The 20825-nt window shown below is 36.6% G+C and overlaps 1 protein-coding gene across 4 annotated transcripts in view; it reads left to right on the top strand.

Annotated features, from left to right (window-relative positions):
• The first annotated feature begins 4639 nt into the window (after positions 1-4639).
• The window catches only part of LOC121427742 (PR domain zinc finger protein 2-like), a 35387-nt gene continuing 19201 nt past the window's right edge, over positions 4640-20825 (top strand). The window contains exons 1-4 of one of the 4 annotated variants that reach the window (XM_041624285.1): positions 4640-5405; positions 19154-19361; positions 19820-19956; positions 20251-20354. In XM_041624285.1, coding sequence (XP_041480219.1) covers positions 19875-19956; positions 20251-20354 — 186 coding nt within the window. In that variant the 5' untranslated portion in view covers positions 4640-5405; positions 19154-19361; positions 19820-19874. Of the gene's footprint in view, positions 5406-7691; positions 7815-19153; positions 19362-19819; positions 19957-20250; positions 20355-20825 lie in introns of all 4 variants that reach the window. The other 3 variants (XM_041624286.1, XM_041624287.1, XM_041624284.1) reach the window with 3 other exon arrangements.

The following is a 20825-nucleotide window of genomic DNA, read 5'->3' as shown; positions in this document are numbered from 1 at the left end:
TGTGCCCCCCCCCCTTATGAGTGCTCTCACATCAGTAGACTACTTCTTGAAAGCAAATTTGAAAGGAATTTACCTAACAATTTTGAGTGACAAACTTTTGTGGAAAAAATAAACAAAATATAAAACATTTTTATGCTCTTTTATGAAATTCTGGATGCATCCCTCATATTAACTATTAGGCTCATCGACATCTTTTGAGTGAAATTTTAATATATATTGTATATTATGACTTAAGTGACAGCCAGGATCGGACCCAGTATCTTTTTGGCCTCCTCCTTCTACTGTCCTCGTATCAGGTCCTCGTATTCAACTTCTAATTGAAGTTGTTGTATAATGCTAAGATGTATAAGTCCAACCAAATTCTGGACATCCATCTTGGTCGGAGGTTGGCAATCGACTGAAAAATGTCTCATGTGCCGCGATCAATATGCCGATTGCTTGAAATCGTTTCAAGAGCCCATCATGAACGTAACACAATCGTTCTATTCGTAGCACCACCGTACCGAGGTCCTAATTAGCGTATGGGCCTCGTTGTACGGTCGCTTTGATCGCAGAAGCAGCGCATCACATCTGCCTCAAATCGTGGCAAGAGAGTGGCAGCGTCGTACTACCAGCGTATTACCATCGCCTTCAGCGCAGGTCCGTCGCAGTGAAGTTGTAGTGCAATCGCCTCGCAGGCTAAAAATAGAATTCGAGGACGATTCTGCTACGCTTTGCGGGATTTAGACAGATCGCCATGGTCGCCATGGTCGCCATGATCGCCATCCTAGTGAGATGGGGGCCTTATGATAAGCCTGCCCATATGGTTGTATGCGTATATTGCCGTAAAGTTTGAAGTAACTCAGCTGCATGTAGTGGTATAAATAACTACCCTATATAGCTGAAATAGTTAAAAATGTTACATGAAAGATAAATAAAACAACAAGAACACTGTCATTTGACAAGGCGTTGATCTTTTGCTCTATATATAGAACGGCATAAACGCTGAATGTCACCGAAATCGATAGATGTACAATAATTAATGACGTGTTAAGGTTCCAATTAGATTTAACCAACATAACAGATGTGTATAATCATGCACAACATAATATACGAATGAAAAGGCCGCTGGTGCATGTCACACACCATTTCTTCGAAATATACATGAAATATCTCCTTTTTAAAAATAAAGTCTGATGATATTAAAGAAGCTCTAGTATCATTTTAAGATATACATTAGTAGTTCTAAATGTTGAATATAATGTATTCCAGTTGCTTAAATCCAAATCCGAGCGGCGAAGGAGGGTGTGATTCAGCTGAAACATCAACATTTTAGAGGCATCGTAAATTCGGGGCTATTTTTTTGTGGTGACAGTTATGGCGTAATATATTGTGTTTCTCGTTCGATGAATTGTGTTGGTATAGTTGTGACTCAAACTTCTGCAAGGGAGCGAAGCGATCGAGCAAGAAAATTTTCAGTAGTTGTGAATGCATGATACCAACAACGCTTTGCAGAAAGACGGCCTTCAAAATAATGTAACGAAATGTTGTTATGAAGAGTCATATAAAAGTTGAATTTGATTTTTGATGATTACACAAAAATATATTGAGAGTCAAAGGGGGCCTAAGCTTTCGATCCTAGACCACAGACATTCAACAACATTCTAGCGTTGCTGTTGTATGTCTGTGGTCTATATTATAGTTGTTCCACTTTGTTTGTCATTTTGCCTCCGACGAAGATTCTGCTAGGATCCAAATGCTTAGGCCCCTTTTGACTCTCTAATTTACTCCATTGGCTCTCTTTCTTTAGATAAGCAGTTTTCAGCAGCTTGTTTTGATAAAAATATTGTATTTCAGTCGTTAAAATAATGTGAACAAATTAGATTAAATTATATTGATTTGATATATTTATATTTACATTCATAAAAACCAGAACAAAACAAAATATATACAAAGTTATTGATTACAATTTACATGCGAAAATCGTAAAATAATTCAATGATAAAAATGAAAACATTTGAAAAAAAGTATAGATAATTCATGAATGAATGAGGAGGCAACGAGAAAGGCTAAGCCTTATAGTGCTGCCACCTTTACAAAAACTGGAAACTGAATATATAATGTAATAAATACTGAATACCAGATATAAAACATTTAAACAAAAATCAAATGAGGTGTTTATATGTCGATTGTAATTTGTTTAGACACATTTCATCTTGAAAACCTCAAAGCTTGCCTTGGAGCATGCAAAACATAAATTCTAGAAAGAAGGCCTATAATATCTGCTCCAACTGAAGTTTTGTAAATTTCATTATTTTATTTGCTGAATTTCAGCGCTTTGAGACTCATACACGTGTCAACGAAATCAACTCTCCAACCCGACCATTATTATGTCATTGAAAATAACATTATAATTCTAGTATAGCTTTGGAGCCGGTTTCATCGGTCTGATCTTCATAATTGTGACATACAGTAGGTGAATGATAATGGTCTCAAGATTTGTACTTAAATATAAACCGTACCGGGTTTTTAAACCTAAATACTTATGATACAATTTACAGGTCGACCTTAACAAAGTACATTGATTAAAAATATACTTTTTAGGCTGTGCTGGAAAGAAGTTCCTTTTTATTTATTTGATCACTCATATATTTATTCACGCCTTCAGTCGTTTATAACATATTTATCCGTTTATTCATTTTGTTCATTATTCATTTAAAATAATTATTACAATAAAATAGAACTTATTTTGTCAGATTTATGCCTGCAATCCGAATGCCCCATTTTACCCCACCCCTCCCTATAGTTTCAATCCATTCATCACATCGCCTGGGTAGTGTGCCAAATCTTCATATTCGAATTACTTTGTTGGTGTGGATTCAATTTTCGATTTCATTTTCACCCTCCTCCCCCCAAAAAGATGATGCATAAAGCCTGAGTATATATAAATGATTCTTGCTTGGTTCTTCGCGCTGCGTTTCAAGAAATAAATTCCTGCCAGGTACCCATTTACCTCACCTGGGTTGAGTGCAGTTGTGGATCAATTTCTTGCTGAAGGAAATTATGCCATGGTTGAGATTCGAACCCACGACACTCTGTTTCAGAGTCCGGATACTAATCCACTGGACAAAGAGGTTTTAATGTAGCACCATGCGGATAGGGAGGGTCTTGGAGAGATAAATGGGGTGAGTGTACTTCTCTCCCAAATTTTGCTCTCTGGAACTCCAGGGAGCACTCCATTGAAGAGCGCATGCATTATTTCAGTAAGGAAATAAAAAGCCGGAAAGGGGTTGTTTTCGGGGTAGGTGAGGAACGGGAAGAATACGAATAGAGCGACTATTGACTAAATGCTAAAATTTAGAAACCCCCTAAATGAATGTAATCTATATCGCGAAATATTATATATAATTTGTATCTGCTGTGAAAAGACCAAAATGAAAGGACCTCCGATAAAAAGCCCTATAAATGATAAAAAGTTAAAATAAAAAATCGGGAATTGATCCAGGCCCCGGCCGTAACTTTTAATCTGAATCCAAATCCCTAAAATTATAAACGGTGCGTCGGGGGTGCATCCTCTTGTGGAGTATGTCCTAATGACAATTGAAATTCCTGTTTGGGGTTAACAAATCTTCTATATAGCTAAGACATCTGCACATAATCCACACTTCGAGTGTCCACCGGCTGCTCCTGAATCCTTTTTCAGGATGATTCTCGCTGATGTCCACTATTCAATGGAAGTGACCCCCTTGTGCTTGTGTGAAAATATAGAATTCAAAGAAACCGATCGAAAATTTGAGAAAAAAATGAGCAAATGATAAAAAAAGTAATTTGAGCATTTTGAATGTCAAAATCACAAAGCTATAAGAGATCATCTTATTGGCAATGCGACCAACATATCTGATGTCACATGCATACAACTCCTAAATCACTTTACTACATGATTAATTAAATTGTCAATTATTTTGATAAATTCTTTTCACATCAGGTTTAGAATGAGCAAATCATATTTTCAAGGTGTAAAAAGTGGTCGCATTGCCAATCTTCTCCATAGTCAGTTAGCGATTTCGACGCTCAAATATACTCAATTGTTCTCAGTCCCCGTCTCAGTCTTTCGTTGATCGTATTCTTTTATTCCCGTTTTCATAAAAGCTAACTTGTTCCGCGGATTTAATTCTTAGAAACTACATGGGTTCATCTTTCTGCATTCTTATAAAAAGAGGCATCCACCATTCGTCTCATATACCCTACCACCTTGATAATGCTATGATGCGATTATCTTCCTCAGAGTTATAATGAATCACTCCTTGCTACACATGTGACCTCTTTATATTCAACGCTCCTCGTCTGGAATAATAAATGACATCATCAAGAGGTTCTAAATTTATTATGAATACTCGCCAAAGTCAAACTATCATTGCTTATCCACAACATAGAGCAAAATGTTCTTAAATCTATAAACCCAATATGGTTATCCCTCGCGTGTTTATCCTTTTAGAGTTTAGTCTCTTTCATTGTACCGATAAACAAACTTTACCGAATAATTTGTTTTGTTTGATATTATGTATCCTAAATGGTTAACCCGTTGAATGAGGTCGATTGGAGTTTCAATGTGCCTCCATGCGCACGTCGCACACGTTTCCAATAACCTCAGTCAGATCAGACTCTGGAGCGCCATTTTGGATTCCAAATATCGTATCAGCTAGGAGGTTGAAAGTCCGAAGAAACTTGATCATACTTTTCTCGAAATCGCGCTTTTATGGACAAATGCTCACATAATCGTGTAGGTGAGACTCTCAGCTTTCATTTTGTGCCCGATTTGTTTCATACTTTGCTGGGAATCAAAATATTTTGCCTTGGAAAGATTCCGAGATCATTTCGCTCTTGATCAGGAAAATATCGTCAAACTGGTTGGTAACATATCACTGGGCGTAATATGCTCGATGCGTGTATGTTCCGTTAACACTGCTAATGTGTGTATCCCACACACACACACACACACAGGATCGTAGGGCATCAATACGTGGAGCGCGCGAATGATTCTTTTTTGTCCAAGCTGAAATCTCTCTCCGAACAATAAGGTACGAAACACTGGCAAGTTTATTCTTATTAAACCCATGTTTGGTGGTCTGTTAACCTTAAAGGAATTAAGGATACTCAGTTTTCCTGATTCTTGTGATCAGTTCTTGATATCAGAAAGATGGGACAACAGATTTCATTTTCATCCTAAATATTTCTGACGGGATCCGGAGTCTGCTCAAGTTGTCACGTCATTAACTTCATACACAAGTTACCGTTCAGTATTTGCTTGTACGTCTCTCTGCATCTTATATCACATACCGCAGGCGGGTTAATAAACTGTATGAAGGATCTCGTGCGCCGCACGAATAGGAGTTTCCAATCGCCCTCAAAACTCTCTTGCAAAAGTGGTGAGTTCTTAACCGTTTAATAATCTCATAACATTTATACTACACCATACCAGTAGTGAGTGTGTTTTCTGGATGATCTTACTTTATCTGAACTGTAATTTCTTTGCATATTCAATATATTTTTTGTTACTTGTTTAGTCATCAACACATTTTTTTTTTCGGCTGTTGTGTGGTAACAGCTTTTGTCCTTCGATAGCAGTTTCCGCGCGGTGGGGTCCTTTCATTGTAAATCCTTGATACAAGATGGTGGAATATTTCATCATTCACTCTCCTTCCACCTTAAAGTTTCAAGATTATGATTTCATTTTCTCATGGACTTGGATTCATGGGTGAATATTATCTTTTCATGATAACGGCTAGCGATTGTATTGTTTAGAAACATGAAAGGTCAGTAGTAAATATTTGTATGATACTTGGCCCTTGTAGACTGGGCTAGCTTGGGTGTTGTCCCTGTATTTTAATACACACATGTACCTTTTCAATCAGCTTTAATCCTTTGGGTAGTGTGAATGTGTGTGTAGGTTTTTTTCAATGCTGGTCCCATGTTTGATTTTGTCTCTGGTTGGGGTAGTATTTTTAGGGTAATACTCTAGCTCTGTTTTTGTTGATGTTTTCTTCAAAACTTTTTTTTAATTCCATGGATTTCATGTCTTGCACCAAGTTTGGTTTATTGTAGGTTTAGTGGTAGGCATAAGATGGGTGGATGTATTACAATTTGGCCTTGATTTGTGCACACACACCTGCCCAAGCAAGTGAAAGTTAATTTATGGAAAGTGATGCTTCATGTATCTTAGGCAGGAAGCTGGGGGGGGGGGGCAGATACATGCAAACCCTCTATTTTTCCTGAAATTTATTTAGATATTTTTTCATAAGTGGACATGAATGAAATGAAAAGTAGCTTCATATACTGTAGATTGTTTTCTAAAATCTCACTAGTTTTAGAGTAAAATAATTGACATGATACTCCTTGAAACACTAACAAAATATTGTGTCTGGTGCAATCACTTGTGCTCCCTCCATGTTTGTCCTGCATTATATTTGGATGGGGCATTTATAAATGCATACTTTGACAAGAAGGCAAGAAGCCCTCCTCCCATTCCCCTCCCCCCTTATCCTTGAAGCTTAAACTTGGACTTCAGAATTTTTCTAGACCTAGTGTAGGCCTACATGTTAGATACATGTGTGTCACTCACCAGTTTGTTTTATTTGTAGGGGGGGGGGGGCTGGTAAAAGACAACATAAAGGTGAAAATTGTAGTTTTGTAACCAAAACTATCTTTTTGAAATTTCTCTTTCTTCCCCCTTTCTTTTTTCTCCTTATTCTATCCAACATTGCCTATTCACGATTTAATTTTTTTATTGATTTATCTAGATGTACAGTATCACTTTATTCATTCATTATTATTATCTTTATTATCAATTTAATCAGTATAATTCTTTTTTTATTTTCATTTTATTTATTTTTTAGTTTATTATTATTTATTATTATTTTATTTATTTTTATTTATTTATTTATTTTTTGGGCGGGGGAGGGGCACTCGACCTCACGTGTGTCCTCCTTAAAGCACTACCACACTTTAGATACATTCATAATATATTAATTTTTTTAAATATGGAATGGCCTCAAGTTAATGACAGTTTGGGACTATGGTTTGGTTTGTTAACCGTATCAACTTAAAATTTATCAATATTAACATTGACAATATGCTCAAATTGTATTGACAGTACTTAGTTAAGTGGGGGGGGGGGGGAGGGATGGGATCGGAGGGTGAAAGAAGATGTTACCATAATGTTTACAGTGTTTTTGTTGATTGTGGTGAAGGGGGGGGGTGGAATGATGGATGAAAATGCCCCAATGTTCAACAATTTTTGAGGTGGTGGGGGGGGGGGTAGAGTGAAGGGAAAAGTCACCCCAATGTTCAAAATATTTTTTGTTACCCCTATTATCAAACTGTGTTGGTGGTAACCAATATGATGAAAGGGGGGGGGGGGGTGTGAGAAGAGGTGATATTGACATCAAATCAATCACCCCAATGTTCAAATTGTGTTCTGTGTGTGATAAAAGGAAGGGGGTGGAGTGAAAGGTGATATCACCATTACGCACACATTGTTTTTGTCGGTGGTTGTGAAGGGGAGGGGTGGTATGATTGATAGGAGAGACAGAGTCCACCCCCCCCCCACTGCCAATGTTCAAACTGTTTTTGGTGGTTGGTTTATTTGGTTATAGTGAATGACAAGTATTGGTTTATTAATATTAACACTCTTATTTAAATTTGGCTTTCAACAGCTTAGCAAGTGAGGATAGTCTCTATTGGCCAGCCACATCTCACAAACATGGACTGCAGTAAATATTGACTGTGCATTGTGATATGTACCTGCATTTTTGTTTTATTGACTGCCTCTGATCTAGGTAGGAGAGAAGTATATATTGTGTCCACATAGAAATGATTTAGGGGTTTGATGTGATTTGGCACACTAGATTCAACCAATCATACTGAGAAGATACCATTCCAACCCTCATTTAAATAGCTTACTTGGAAAAAGAAGTTAGAGTGCCCGTCAAGTTCATAAGAATCCATTTTATGTTTTGATCGAAGGGGTATTAAGCATGTGCGCGTAATGAGGAAATAAAACAAAAATCAGAACAAGGAATCAGGAAGTATTCCCATTATCAAATCTTAGACATCGGACCTCTATATTTATGCCTGTTGTGGAAACAGACTTTGGATTTTGTATTCTCTTAATATTTGGCATTTAAATTTTGTACGACCCTGGATATTACCACTTACTCTGTGGATGATAGAGGGCACTCTTTCAAAATTGTCTACATGTTTTGAGATGTAATGTGGTTCTGTCCGAGCTTTTCAAAAGTTGATTCACAGTAGGCCTATTTAGTGTCATCAGATCTGCATGAATATTTTTGTATTTCTCATACATGTATAAATCACCATGATCTCCCTAATTAGTTCAAGAGATTGGTGTTGGCTATGTACATGATGTAGGACTGGTCTGCAGGCACAGACCCTGATTGAAACTTTGATCAACAATTGTGTCTCCACGCAAAGACTAGCACATACAAAACTTGCTGAGCGAGAGGGCCTTCAGTACACAAGGCATTTTCTGTATGTAGATTTACAAAAACATCTCGTCCTTTCAGTGCAGATTTAATTTCATCGATTTGAAAATCCTTAAATCGGTCAATATTCAGCATTTTAGAGGCATATATTCATTGCTCTTTGATATTTCGTTGTCACTCTTTGCCAAGAATCCACGGGTTGCCATTCAAGATGAGCTCATGAATATTCAATATGTCGTCATAGCAGCCCGCGCTCTCATTGGATGATTTTTGGTAAAAATATTGGTAAAAACACTAAAAAACAAAAGAAATTAAGTCGGTGAAATTCGGCTCAGATGTCAAGAGGCCCTGTCTCGAGCCGCTCTGCTTGGCTCTCTCTCTTGCTTCGCCATGTTTGCTCGGAAAGCAGCCGACAGGGCCTGGACAAGAGGCTAGTATCACAGCTGATTCAAGGAGTCTGCAAAGCAGATTGTAGGACTACTGCGGCTCGCTTCGCTTGCCCTTTCAGGCTGGTTGCAGCAGCGCTGAGATCCCACCTCACGAGCCATGCAGAGTCTGCAGAATATGACCAGGAAATTTTTGGCTCATGCCCCCTCCCCCCCCTGGCCACCGTCCCCTGTTACCTCCTGTTGAGAGCATGAGTTGCCCAAGATGCTATTTGTTTGTTATTTCAAGGGGTACTTTGGGTTGCATGAAAATAATATGATTTGAACAGATGAATTAAAATCAGACAAACAAAACATTTCATCAAAATCAAAAAAGAAAAACCAAAGTTATAATATTTTAATTTAATAAAGTTCTTAATGAAAATGCAATGAGATAGCTGATTGATGTAATTTCCCCAGTTTGTTCTTTCGTATTCTATTATATGAAATTCTATAAATTTTGTTGTCCAAAATTGAAAAAAAAAATAATGCAGCTTCTGATTTTATGTGTAATCAGTGCTGCACTTAGTTTTGTTACAAGGGAGGCATATCATACACACATGTATGACAATTATGTACATTGAAGAAAAAGGAAAGTGGGGACATGGCATAACTGCTTAACCTTATAATTAAATGATTTTTTTATCAGATTTTAAAGAAATTCTCAATTTTAGGTTAATGGTAAAAGTATAATTATTTTTAGCCTAGAGTTTTCCTCTAAATACCGTGGAACAACGAGGGGGGGGGGGGTACTTCCATTGACGAGTGGATACCATGCGCGACCATGGGGTTTTGAGAATCACCCTAAACACATATTTTCCATATTCTGAAAATGCACCCCTTAACGTATTGGTGTGTGAAGCCCTACCCTTAACAAGTATTGGAAACAAAACAATAGGCCTACTCTTGGCAAGTATTCCCTGAATTGACCCCCTAAACAAGTACAACGATATTTTTATTGTTATGTGCACTGTCATACCTGATTGGGTTTAGTACAGCACCTCCCACATCTCACACAAAATCATACTCTATACACATAGTGTTGACTCTTGGGGCAAAAAGTACATACTTTGTAAAACATTTACCGGTAAGTCTTAATTTTTTGCACCCTTGCAAATTTGACCCTAAACACGTACATGTAGCTTTCCTAGTGAAAATAGATACCCTTTTTTCATTATTTTAGTGTTTTTTACAACCTTATTACGTTATGTACATGTACGTAACGTGCCCTATCTTGAAAAAGACATCCTTTTTTAAAATGTTTTTTTGGTCGCGCATGGTATCCACTTGCTAATGTAAGTGCCCCCCCCCCTTATGTATTTTATACATGGTTTGGCTGAAGTATCCTGGTTCCACTGCCCTTGTGAAACCCTCTTCTAATGCAGTGACATACATGTAGAGGTGATGGAGACTGTGTTATAGCTTGAATTGAACTTGGCACAGACTGACTTTGACCATTTCTTTCCTGTGTGTATAAATACAGCATCCAGAGTTGAACTATCAACCTACTTTGCCCATAGATATCAACAATGCTATCATGTATTCAATTACCAGTTGTGTACAATCTCAACTGCCCAGTGAGTTACCATCACTGGGTTCAGGTCCTGATAGCCAATGGAGTGTACAGATATGGTCAATAATTTTCACTATCCACTCCTCATTGGATATTAAGAAAACCATAGGAATGTCATTTGTTTAGATTTGTAATGTGCCATTTCTATTGAGGAGATCACAGAGCTGCAATGTTTATCTGTCATGATCCTGTAGGGCTATCTCTCTCCCCGGGGGGGGGGGGGGGGGTGGGGGGGGGGCCACTTCCATTCACGATTGGATACCATGCGCGACAATGGGGTCTCGAAAAGCACCCTAAACACGTAATTTCCATATTCTGAAAATGCACCCCTTAACAAGTATTGGCGTGTGAAACCCTACCCTTAAAGCTTGTGTATAGTTTTGGTAAATCCACCAAAATGCACTTATCACTATTCCAATTCATTGCTAGCTAATATGAATGGATATGCCCTATAACAGTTATGATGTGGAGGATATGAAATGAAAATGTGTTTTACAGGATAAATTTTGCGATTTTACATGGAAATTTAACTTGATCGGGTCACCCGATCAAATTAAAATATCTGTGTGTTTTTGTCTTTCAATTAAATCCTATTCCAAATCATGGAATGGGCTGAAACTTTCAAGATATGTTCTTTGTCTGTAACTTTTGGATATCTAATCACTAAATTTATAAGATAAGTGTTTGAATGCCCATTTTTTAGATTTAAAACAAGCATCGCCGAGAGAGGGCGCTATATATCCAAGATTTGAATATTTGAAATTTTCTCAGAGAAGTGCAGTTGGAAAAATATCTAACGGTCTCTACGCTTCAGTAAGACTGTCATATTAGATGATATTCGATATCAATCACATTATTGACCCTCTACCAAAGCTATACACAGGCTTTAACAAGTATTGGAAACAAAACGATACTCTTGGCAAACCTGAAGTGAACCCCTAAACAAGTACAGGAATGTTTTATTGTTACGGGTCCTTCGGTCGTCGGCTTTACCTTATTTGGTTTAGTACGACCCCACCTTCTACACCTCGCGCAAATCGGATTCTAAACACGAAGTGTTGGGGCAAAATGGACATCCTTTATAAAACATTTTAATTTTGTTTTATCATCCCCGAGAATTCGACCCTAAACACGTAATCTTCCTAGCGAAATAGATACCCTTTTTTCATTATTTTTGTGTTTTTGACACCCTTATCACGTTAATAATAATAATAATAATAATAGCCAATTTTTATAAAGCGCTTTTCCCAGAATGGCCCAAAGTGCGTTACAGCATATTATTACCCCGGTCATTGGATTCATTTCAATCAAGCACGAAAAGTGCACAATTTCCACTCCCTGGGGAGCATTCCTTGCATTCATCGCAGCCACATTATGGCGCTGGCAAAACCAAACATACAATATCTTTCGCATCCTACCGGGTACCCATTTAGCACCTGGGTCGAGAGTGGCAAAGTGTGGATTAACGCCTTGCCAAAGGACGCTAGACCGCGGTGGGATTCGAACACAAGACCCTTTGTTGACAAGGCGAGAGTCAGAACCACTACACCACGGCTCTTACGTACGTAACGTGCCTTATCGTGAAAAAGACATCCTTTTTACGTGTTTTTTGGTCGCGCATGGTATCCACTCGTCAATGTAAGTGGCCCCCCCCCTGGGCTCTCTCCTCATTTATATTTTGAGAAGTTCACATCAATATGCCAAAGATGTACATGTAGGGGACCTGTCATAGAGTTGATTATTATTATACATTATATCTTAATACAGAGATTCTTGATTTTGATCCTGTAGCCAATGGAATTCAAGTGGTATAATGGTCAAGTCTTTTTCAATCTCCCTCCTTAATTCAAACATTTAGACATTCACATCAAAGTCAATTGTTTGCACTTTATGTTGCTATTTACATGTAGGACACTGAGCTGAAGGGGTACTTCCATTTACTAAGTTAGACCTCACTTCCTTCCAAGCACTACCTGTCCATTACTGTAGTAATTACTAATATAACTATGGTTTGATGATTTTAACCTGCCCTTTTTGTTCCTTGACACCACTTGAGGTTAAGCAATCAATTGGAGCTGGAACAGAATTTCTATTGTACTTAGGCTTTTGTTCAGTGCTGTTGTGTGTTGATCCTGTAAAGCCTCTATTGTTGTGTGTCTCCCTCTACTGTCATACATGGGGTTATTGATAAATGTGTGAAAGGTTTTTGTTGTTTTATTGTGTGGCTAATCAATACATTGCTTGCTATGTACCCACCGATCTGAGTATATTCAGGTCAGTCAGAGTCAGTCCAAGTGTAGCCTTTTTCTATTTTATTTCATTGAGGAGTATTACAATTTTGATTTTGTAATATTTTTGTGGTGTTGTAATTTGAGTAGAATCACTACCTGTCTACTGTATATGTCGGGTTATTTCTTTGTTCGTTATTGTTATTAATCGCATTAAAAATAAGATTGCTTTTAACCTACCATTCACTTCACAACCTTGCCCCTTCATATATTTCCTCTCTCATTCATTCCTCTTCTACTACTCGTACTGGTCTTCGCTCATCTAATTCCATCAAACTAAAAGAACCCAGAACAAAGAGGACATGGGGTGACAGAGCATTCTTTGCTGCTGCACCCCGTCTCTGGAACTCAATTCCCCACACTGTTCAAATCTCATCCTCTCTTCAGTCATTCCAAACAAACTTGAAAATCTATCTTATGTCTCATAATGTCCAATAATATGTGTACCCTACTAACTCACCCCCCCCCTCTCCTTACGAATTTGAGCTTATTTTTTGTTAATATATGATTTTATATTTTTCCAATTTACTGTTTATATTTGAATTTATGATGAATTGTCAGGTGCCTTCAGCATTCTTCGGAATGGATATGTGCGCATTAGAAATATGGTTATTATTATTGTTTTTCTATAGGTGGTCATACATTATTTGTTTTATTGATTGATTGTATTTAGGCCTTGCATTTGGTCACCACTCACAAAGAATGAGATTGGGCAATAACATACAATAGTAGGCCTACTTCGTGTGATTTAGGATCATATGTTGGGGTGGGTCAGAGATTGAGGGGGCATACAGGGGGGTATGATACAGGGAGGATAGAAGGGAAATGAAGATAGTGAAGTTTACCTTGATGCCAAGTTGTTGTTTTTTTTTGTTAAAAAAGAACCAACTCCCCCCTCCCCCAAAGGAATAAAATGATATTAGTCCTTTTTATTGATACAACTTTTACATTACCTGAACATGAAATATATCAGACAATTTGAGATATACATGTACAGATATGAGAAGAAAATCATGAAACAATTATAAATGCATGAAATAGGAAGGGAGTTGGGTTGTTCACATGTAACATCATAAAAGATTCATACATGTAGCTTTAAAAATTCATAACTCTGTATATTCGATCTTTACTTGATTTCACCAAACTCTAATATTTTTCTCTTATTTGTATATTTCTGCATTAACCCTAGAAAGACTTGGGGGCTATGATGGCCCCCGTTGACGCTTCGTGCGATATTTCCAAAACACAAAAATATTTGAAGTGAAATTGGGTGTACATGCATTTGCAAATAATGTTTTTCATGAATAAATTTGCATATTTTATTCATAATGAATAAAAATAATTATTTTCAGAATTTTTAAAAATACTATCTTGTAGTTTATGTGGTTTGTGGTTTATGTGCGTTCCAAATTTCGGCATGATTGCGTGAACGGCTCCCGAGATCAGAAGGGGGGCCATCATGCCCCCCCCCCAATACTTCTCAAATGGCCCAGGCCTTTTAGGGTTAAAGAACAGATAAATTTGAATTTCAGTTGAATTTCTCCATAGGGAAAAGAAATGCAATGGATGTGGGTATTTGGGGGAAGAAGGAAGGAAGAGCGGGCAGGCATGTGGGAAAGGAATCAATATTGAGGGCCAATTTTTATTTGCTTCTCTCTTTTTAAAAGATATATTGGACATTTTACTACACCGATAACAGAAAAAACAGTATGGCTTTTAATGATATTTTATGCACTTTATATGTACATATACATGTATATCATGATTATGCTTATTAAGCTATATTAAATCAACAATGTATTGGGGTTATAATCTAGAGTAAACAGTGGCCCAGGACCTGGGCCCCAGGTATATATGGACCTTTGATATACTGTAAAATGTATCAAGATATGGTACATGTATACATGTACATGTAATTAATTGTATAATCTGTTCAGTACAAGTGGTGCATTGGAGACACGTAGGACCTTCTGGTGCTATTAATAGAGAAGGGATCGCCAGTTTAAAAACAGTCATTTAAGAAAATTAACATTGAATTTTTTAATCCTCGGCTCTACAGGGTTGTCTTCCCATTTTCTGTGTAATATCTTGTTATCATAGATCAGAATTTAAACTTAAAATACATGTATCTAAAAACATTACCCACTCTTTTAAGGGTTGAAGTATGTTTTGGATTTTAGTTAATTTTATCTTGTTTGCTTTTAGTACCATTTTGAAGGAGTTTTCACTCTTTTTTATTTTATATTCTTTAATATTCCCCTCCTTAAATTATGTTTGTTGTTATTTTCCTATTGTCTTTTACTTTCCAGTAGGAAATTATCTCATGTAGAAACTGAAGCCTTCTTTGAGGTCTGTCTATCTGTCTGTCATGTTCTATTTTTTTAAAAACATTTCACAATGTATCTCGATACAAGGTGTCATCATATTTGACCATATGTAGAAAGCAGAATGTTACAGTATATTAAAACAACCTAAACATCAGTGGCCTTTCAGACAAAGCTTAGCAATGATCATAGAGCATTTTTCTATGATTGATTGCATTGACAACAATCAATCATAAATATCATGCATATGATTGATTGCTAACCTTCGTGTTACAGGACCCTCATCTTTCAAATTGTGAAATTGACTGCCTCTCAACCAGTTTAGAATATTTTAATTTTATTTTGGGGGACATTTCCTCCTGGTTTCGAGTGGAGGGGGCCTGTCTTTATTACATGTTTACGGTAATTAATTAAACCCACAAGTTTCACATTTGTGGCAATTTTAGAGAGTTCTTACAATGGCAATAAGATTCAATTACAAATAGGATGGAAACCAAACTTGTTTATTTTATTTGTCATGTTGCAGTAGATAAATGTGAATGAAACCAAAATTACCAATGAAGCTCTTGAACCTGTCGGTACACAGTCAATTTGGCACAGACAATGTTATGATTTGTCATGTGATAATGTAAATGTCAATTGAATGTGTTTGCCTTGCAAGTATTAACAATAGAGAGTATCATTTATCACTTGTGGGGCAAGGCAGGAAAGGGGGGGGGGGTAGGTGACAGATAATCATCAGGATAGTCTGCTCTCGCTCCTCCTCCACCTCCTCCTCCTCTTTTTCACAATCTTCCTTACTTTTTCCTCCTGTTTTAATGACAAGGTGAATTATTTTCAGATTACTGTTTGATTCTTTGATCATTCTTTTGGCAGCAGTTCACAAATTGGGCAATAGTAACATTTTGATTCATATTGGTTACCTTTAAAATAGAAAGAAAAATACAAGAATAATGAATGAATGGCAATATAACCATGGACCTGGTAAAGAAGGCAAATGGCAAACACATTTTAATTAATTGCTCATTCATCATGAGTAATTTTTAAAAAGTCCCATGCTCATCTTAATATCTGTACATGTCATCAGCTATATGATCAAAATGAAAATAAAAACCAATGACTTTAATAATATTAAAAGTGCAAATAAAATCATAAACATGGAATTGTCAGTGAGATGCATAAAGGGTCACTAACATTATTGCCTGTGTCATAGTATAGTCCTTTTCTTTATCTGAGTCTCTTCCCTGGATGGGGTGGGGGCATTTCCATTGGTGACCATGCGCGACCATACGAAAAGCACCCTTTTCCATATTCTGAAAATGCACCCCTTAACAAGTATTGGAAACAAGACTATACTCTTGGCAAGTATGAATTGAACCCCTACTACAGCGACATTTTAATTGTTATGTCACGGATGTCGGTTTTACCTACATCATTGGGTTTAGTCTGGCCACATCTCATGCAAATCGGACTCTAAACATGGGTACCGTAGTAATGATTGTCGGGGCAAAAACATTTTCTTTTTTATACCCTTGCAAAATTTGACCCTAAACACGTAGCTTTCCTAGCGAAATACATGCCCTTTTTTCATTATTTTAGTGTTTTTGGCACTCTTATTACGCTACGTACATAACGTGCCCTAATTTGAAAAAGACATCCTTTTTACATATTTTTTTGGTCTTGCATGTCAATGTAAGTGCCCCCCCCCCCTCCGGTCCCTTCTTGCAAAAGTTACTAGTGTAAATATATATTATTTAGTTTTCAATAAATGATAATTCTGAACAAAAATCCCTGAACAATTGTATTGTATGGAGATCATTTTTAAAAGCTGAACTACATTATGGTTTGTTGGTTATAAAATAAGGGCTAAGTCATTATGTAGGCATCCATACATCCAATGAGAGTGCAATAAAGAACCACGACTCTTGATAATGTATCTTACATGATGCAACAAAGGGCACACTCTTTCCTTGGTAGGAGTGTTGTAGCGCATGTAGTCAGTTAGGGTGAAAGATGAGTGCTGATACACTTCTTATGACCCATAATGAAACCATGGATCTACTAGGTCCATGATGAAACCAATCCAGGATATCTGTCCAGGCAATATTTGAGGTATATAGAGTATGATGATTGGTTGTAGGTCAGCCAGGAAAAGAAGAAGGAGGAGGGGGAGGAGGAGGAGAAAGCACCACAAATTAAAAACTTAAAAAAAAATTATGGCTTATAGTTATTGTTTTGTGGATCACTTGAAATTCTTCTTTGATAGAAAAACATATAAAAATAATAAAACATGAAAGAAATAACGGTATTTGCCAAAATTGATCAATGATCTCTACTTTAATGCAAGATTGACTTTTATTGAATGACTGCTAGATGAGAGACTTATCTTTTTGCCAACTCTTTGTCTTTGCAAACTATCGTTCAAATAATCTTGATTGAGAACAGTATACTTTTCCACCTTTGACTTTTATTTTAAGATGATATATTTTTCTTGTGATGCAGGGCTCTCACTGATTCAAGTAAAACCAGTGGGGCAAAAGCATTCCTCAGACAATGACACAACATTTGACCTTGCGACAATTGAAACAGTTCAGTAGAAAAAAATGTGAATGAAAATAACTTGAACTTGAATAATGAATAGTTAATCAACTTTTTATATTATGAACACAGTATCATCTACTTTTTAAATTCATTTTGAATTAGCATTATTGGAAGGGAAAATAAAAAAAAGTGCAGTTCCCTTTTTTTCTACTAAAAGGGAGCTTTATATATTATTAATTATGCAGTATACATGTAGTGTACATACACTGTATTGTTGAATTTACCTAAAGATGTGTTTGACTAGCAGAATTTTGAATTGATTTTTGTTTATTTTTTTGTCTTTAATACAGTTTGTATTTCTATCGGGCAAGAAACTTGCGATCAATCGCAAGTCTATTTTCAGTTTAGGTTAATATATCAAATTTCTTGCAATTAATTGTAACTTTGTGACTGATTGCTAATCTGCTCCGTGAAACAAGGAGTGTAATCTGATTTGATATACAGCTAAAATGGATCTATTGAAATTTGCAATTGATTGCAAATTATTTCTTGCAACACCCCCTATGTTTTTTTATTCTAATGCAGAGCCCCCCCCCCCCCCCCCCCCCCCCGTGTAAAACAGGTCCTATCTCAATTACTGATTAAGGCAATCCTTGCTGAAATAAAAGATAATGAAATCCTGCCGTGTCTGTCAAGAAAGCTCAGTTTTACTATTCAAATGAAAAAGGAGTTATAAAAATGGTGATGACAAAGTGTAGAAGAAAGTTTAGAATTGACATCACTTGTCGATGGACTTCCTCTTTCATTTCTGAATGCTTTATATTTGATTTGAGAGGAAACTCACAGGCAAACCAAGAAGGGTAGGCATTTCCTGCTCAGTTTAATCATTTTATTTCTTGTGAAAGCAGCAAGCCCATCTCAATGCATCCCACCTTGTGCATTCTTTTTTAACTATTAAAGTTAAAGAAAAGAATGTATACAGTATATCTGCACAGTTTGCTATTTACAAACAATATTTTTTAAACCTTATGCTTAGTCAAAATCGTCTCCATTCAGGTATTTGATATTAGTGGATATGGTGCAAGTAAGCCATAACCAGGGGCAGTATTCTGAACATTGTCTTTTCTCCATATTTTGTCTTTTCTCAGAGATATGACAGAATCGGTATTCTGGTGGATGTCATAAATTATGTCTCTTCTCTGTTGTGCACACCAAAAATGTGTGGTTCTAAAAATGCACATACATATATGTACATGTACAAGCAAAAGATAGACAGGGTCTAGCAGTCATAAATTTTGTCATATCTTTTAGTACCGTACCAAATATCCCAATATGCTGCCGACTTAATGTCATGCATACAATGATATTATTTAGATTAGATTGTGGTATTAATTTCACTCATCATCCATGACTATTTTCAAAAATATTTTTTCATGCTACAATTAGTAGGACCTACATATCAATTCCTTGTTTTTTCTCTTTTTTCCTCTTTTTCTGCCTCTCTTCTAAAACTTCTTTACAGCTCCCTATCCCTCTTTGTAATCAAGCGCTTCAATATACAGTCGCGCGATGCCAGTTACTGTATAAAGGATAAGCCCCATGTGCTCATGGTCCTTAGCTGGTTGTTGTGGCATGCGCCTGTAATCCAAGCTATGTGGGAAGTTACACAGATTGATGCAGAGGTTTGAGGTTCGAGCCCTGGTCACGTCGTTCTGATGGTGACATTAAAGGTCGGTCCCAGTCGTAAATAATCATATCTGATTGATACATGTCTGACAAAACTCAAATACACACACACATCACGGGCCTTAGGGCTCCTAACGGTGATTTGATTGGTTTGCCTCTGAAAAGATGTCAGAAACTTTGAGAGATATGACAGGAAAAAGTCAATGTTCAGAATACTGATTTGTGACAATCATAGCAGTGTCACATCTCAGAGAGAAATGACAAAATTTATTACAAAAGTTATGACAGTGTTCCAGAATACCACCCCAGGGCACTATCTGTGGAATGCTTTGCACCAAAAGATACCAGCAATTATAAATTCAAGCATATTACTGTTACCAGTAGTATGTAGATTGCAAACCATGTTACAATCATAAATCTATGTTATGCCCCTCTGATATGACCAATATACACAGAATATATTATATTATAACACAGAGGTATTCTTTGTTTTTTCTTGTAGAGCTTTGATGATGGTGTTTTGAATCAAGACCACTGAAAACTAGAAATCTGCCAGCATGTTAGAGGATATAGGAGCAGGTATCAAAGCCCCTTCTGGGCTAGAGTTCAGGCAGTCTAAGATGGAACCAACTCTAATGGGTAACTAACTCAGTCTTTCTACTTTTTTTTTAGCATAATTGAGTTACAGTCTACATGAATTCTGCAAGATTTTTTTTTTGTCTGATAACATTTTTTCAGAAATATAATGTTGACGTCAAATTTTTATGCAAAACTAGGATGAATAGACCTGGCTATTGACTTTTCAATCTGTTGTTGTTATCAGCTTAAGAAAATTTAATTTATATATTACTCTCCTTGAAATCATTTATTCAATGTACTGTGTCTGTATGCCATGTACATACAATCATGTTTTTTTCTTGATTGTTATAACAGGAGTATGGGCAAAGAAATCTGTTAGGAAGGGACGAACCTTTGGGCCTTTCATTGGTGAGAAGAGAGATTGCAGTGAGGTCTTAGATGATACATACTCTTGGGAGGTGAGTCCATCAACACCATTTAAGCATGCAAATTTATGGTGTAAATGAAAGCTGAAGACAAAAGAAATTTATTAGTGAAGGTTTAGTGAAAATCTGTAAAAGAATAATAGAATTTATTTTTTTTGTAATAAAAGTGCAAACACCCAAGTCCTTCATATTTCAATTGCAATGGTAAATGGTCACATGGAATACACTCTTGGTCTTCAGGGAGTAGTTTGCTGTGGTTCATGACATTGTAGGTCAAGGGATCATCTTGTTTTTAATTGGTGGGGGCGGGGCACTTGTTAATTCCCCTCAACATTCAAGTGGAGGGTTTTATGATTGTTTTTCTTTTAAGTTTTGGGCATCATTTGAGGCAAAATTTACAATGTTTGTACATACAGTTCCTAAGTCCTTTAACATTTCATTGAAAACAAATTCGTCAAAATGTTTATTGGGATTTCCTTCTTCATCAATTCATTCCAACTATTT

The sequence above is a fragment of the Lytechinus variegatus genome, chromosome 14 (assembly GCF_018143015.1).
Source record: "Lytechinus variegatus isolate NC3 chromosome 14, Lvar_3.0, whole genome shotgun sequence".
Lineage (NCBI taxonomy): Eukaryota > Metazoa > Echinodermata > Echinoidea > Temnopleuroida > Toxopneustidae > Lytechinus > Lytechinus variegatus.
The sequence above is the reverse complement of the archived record's forward strand: the minus strand, read 5'-3'. Positions and strand labels throughout refer to the sequence as shown.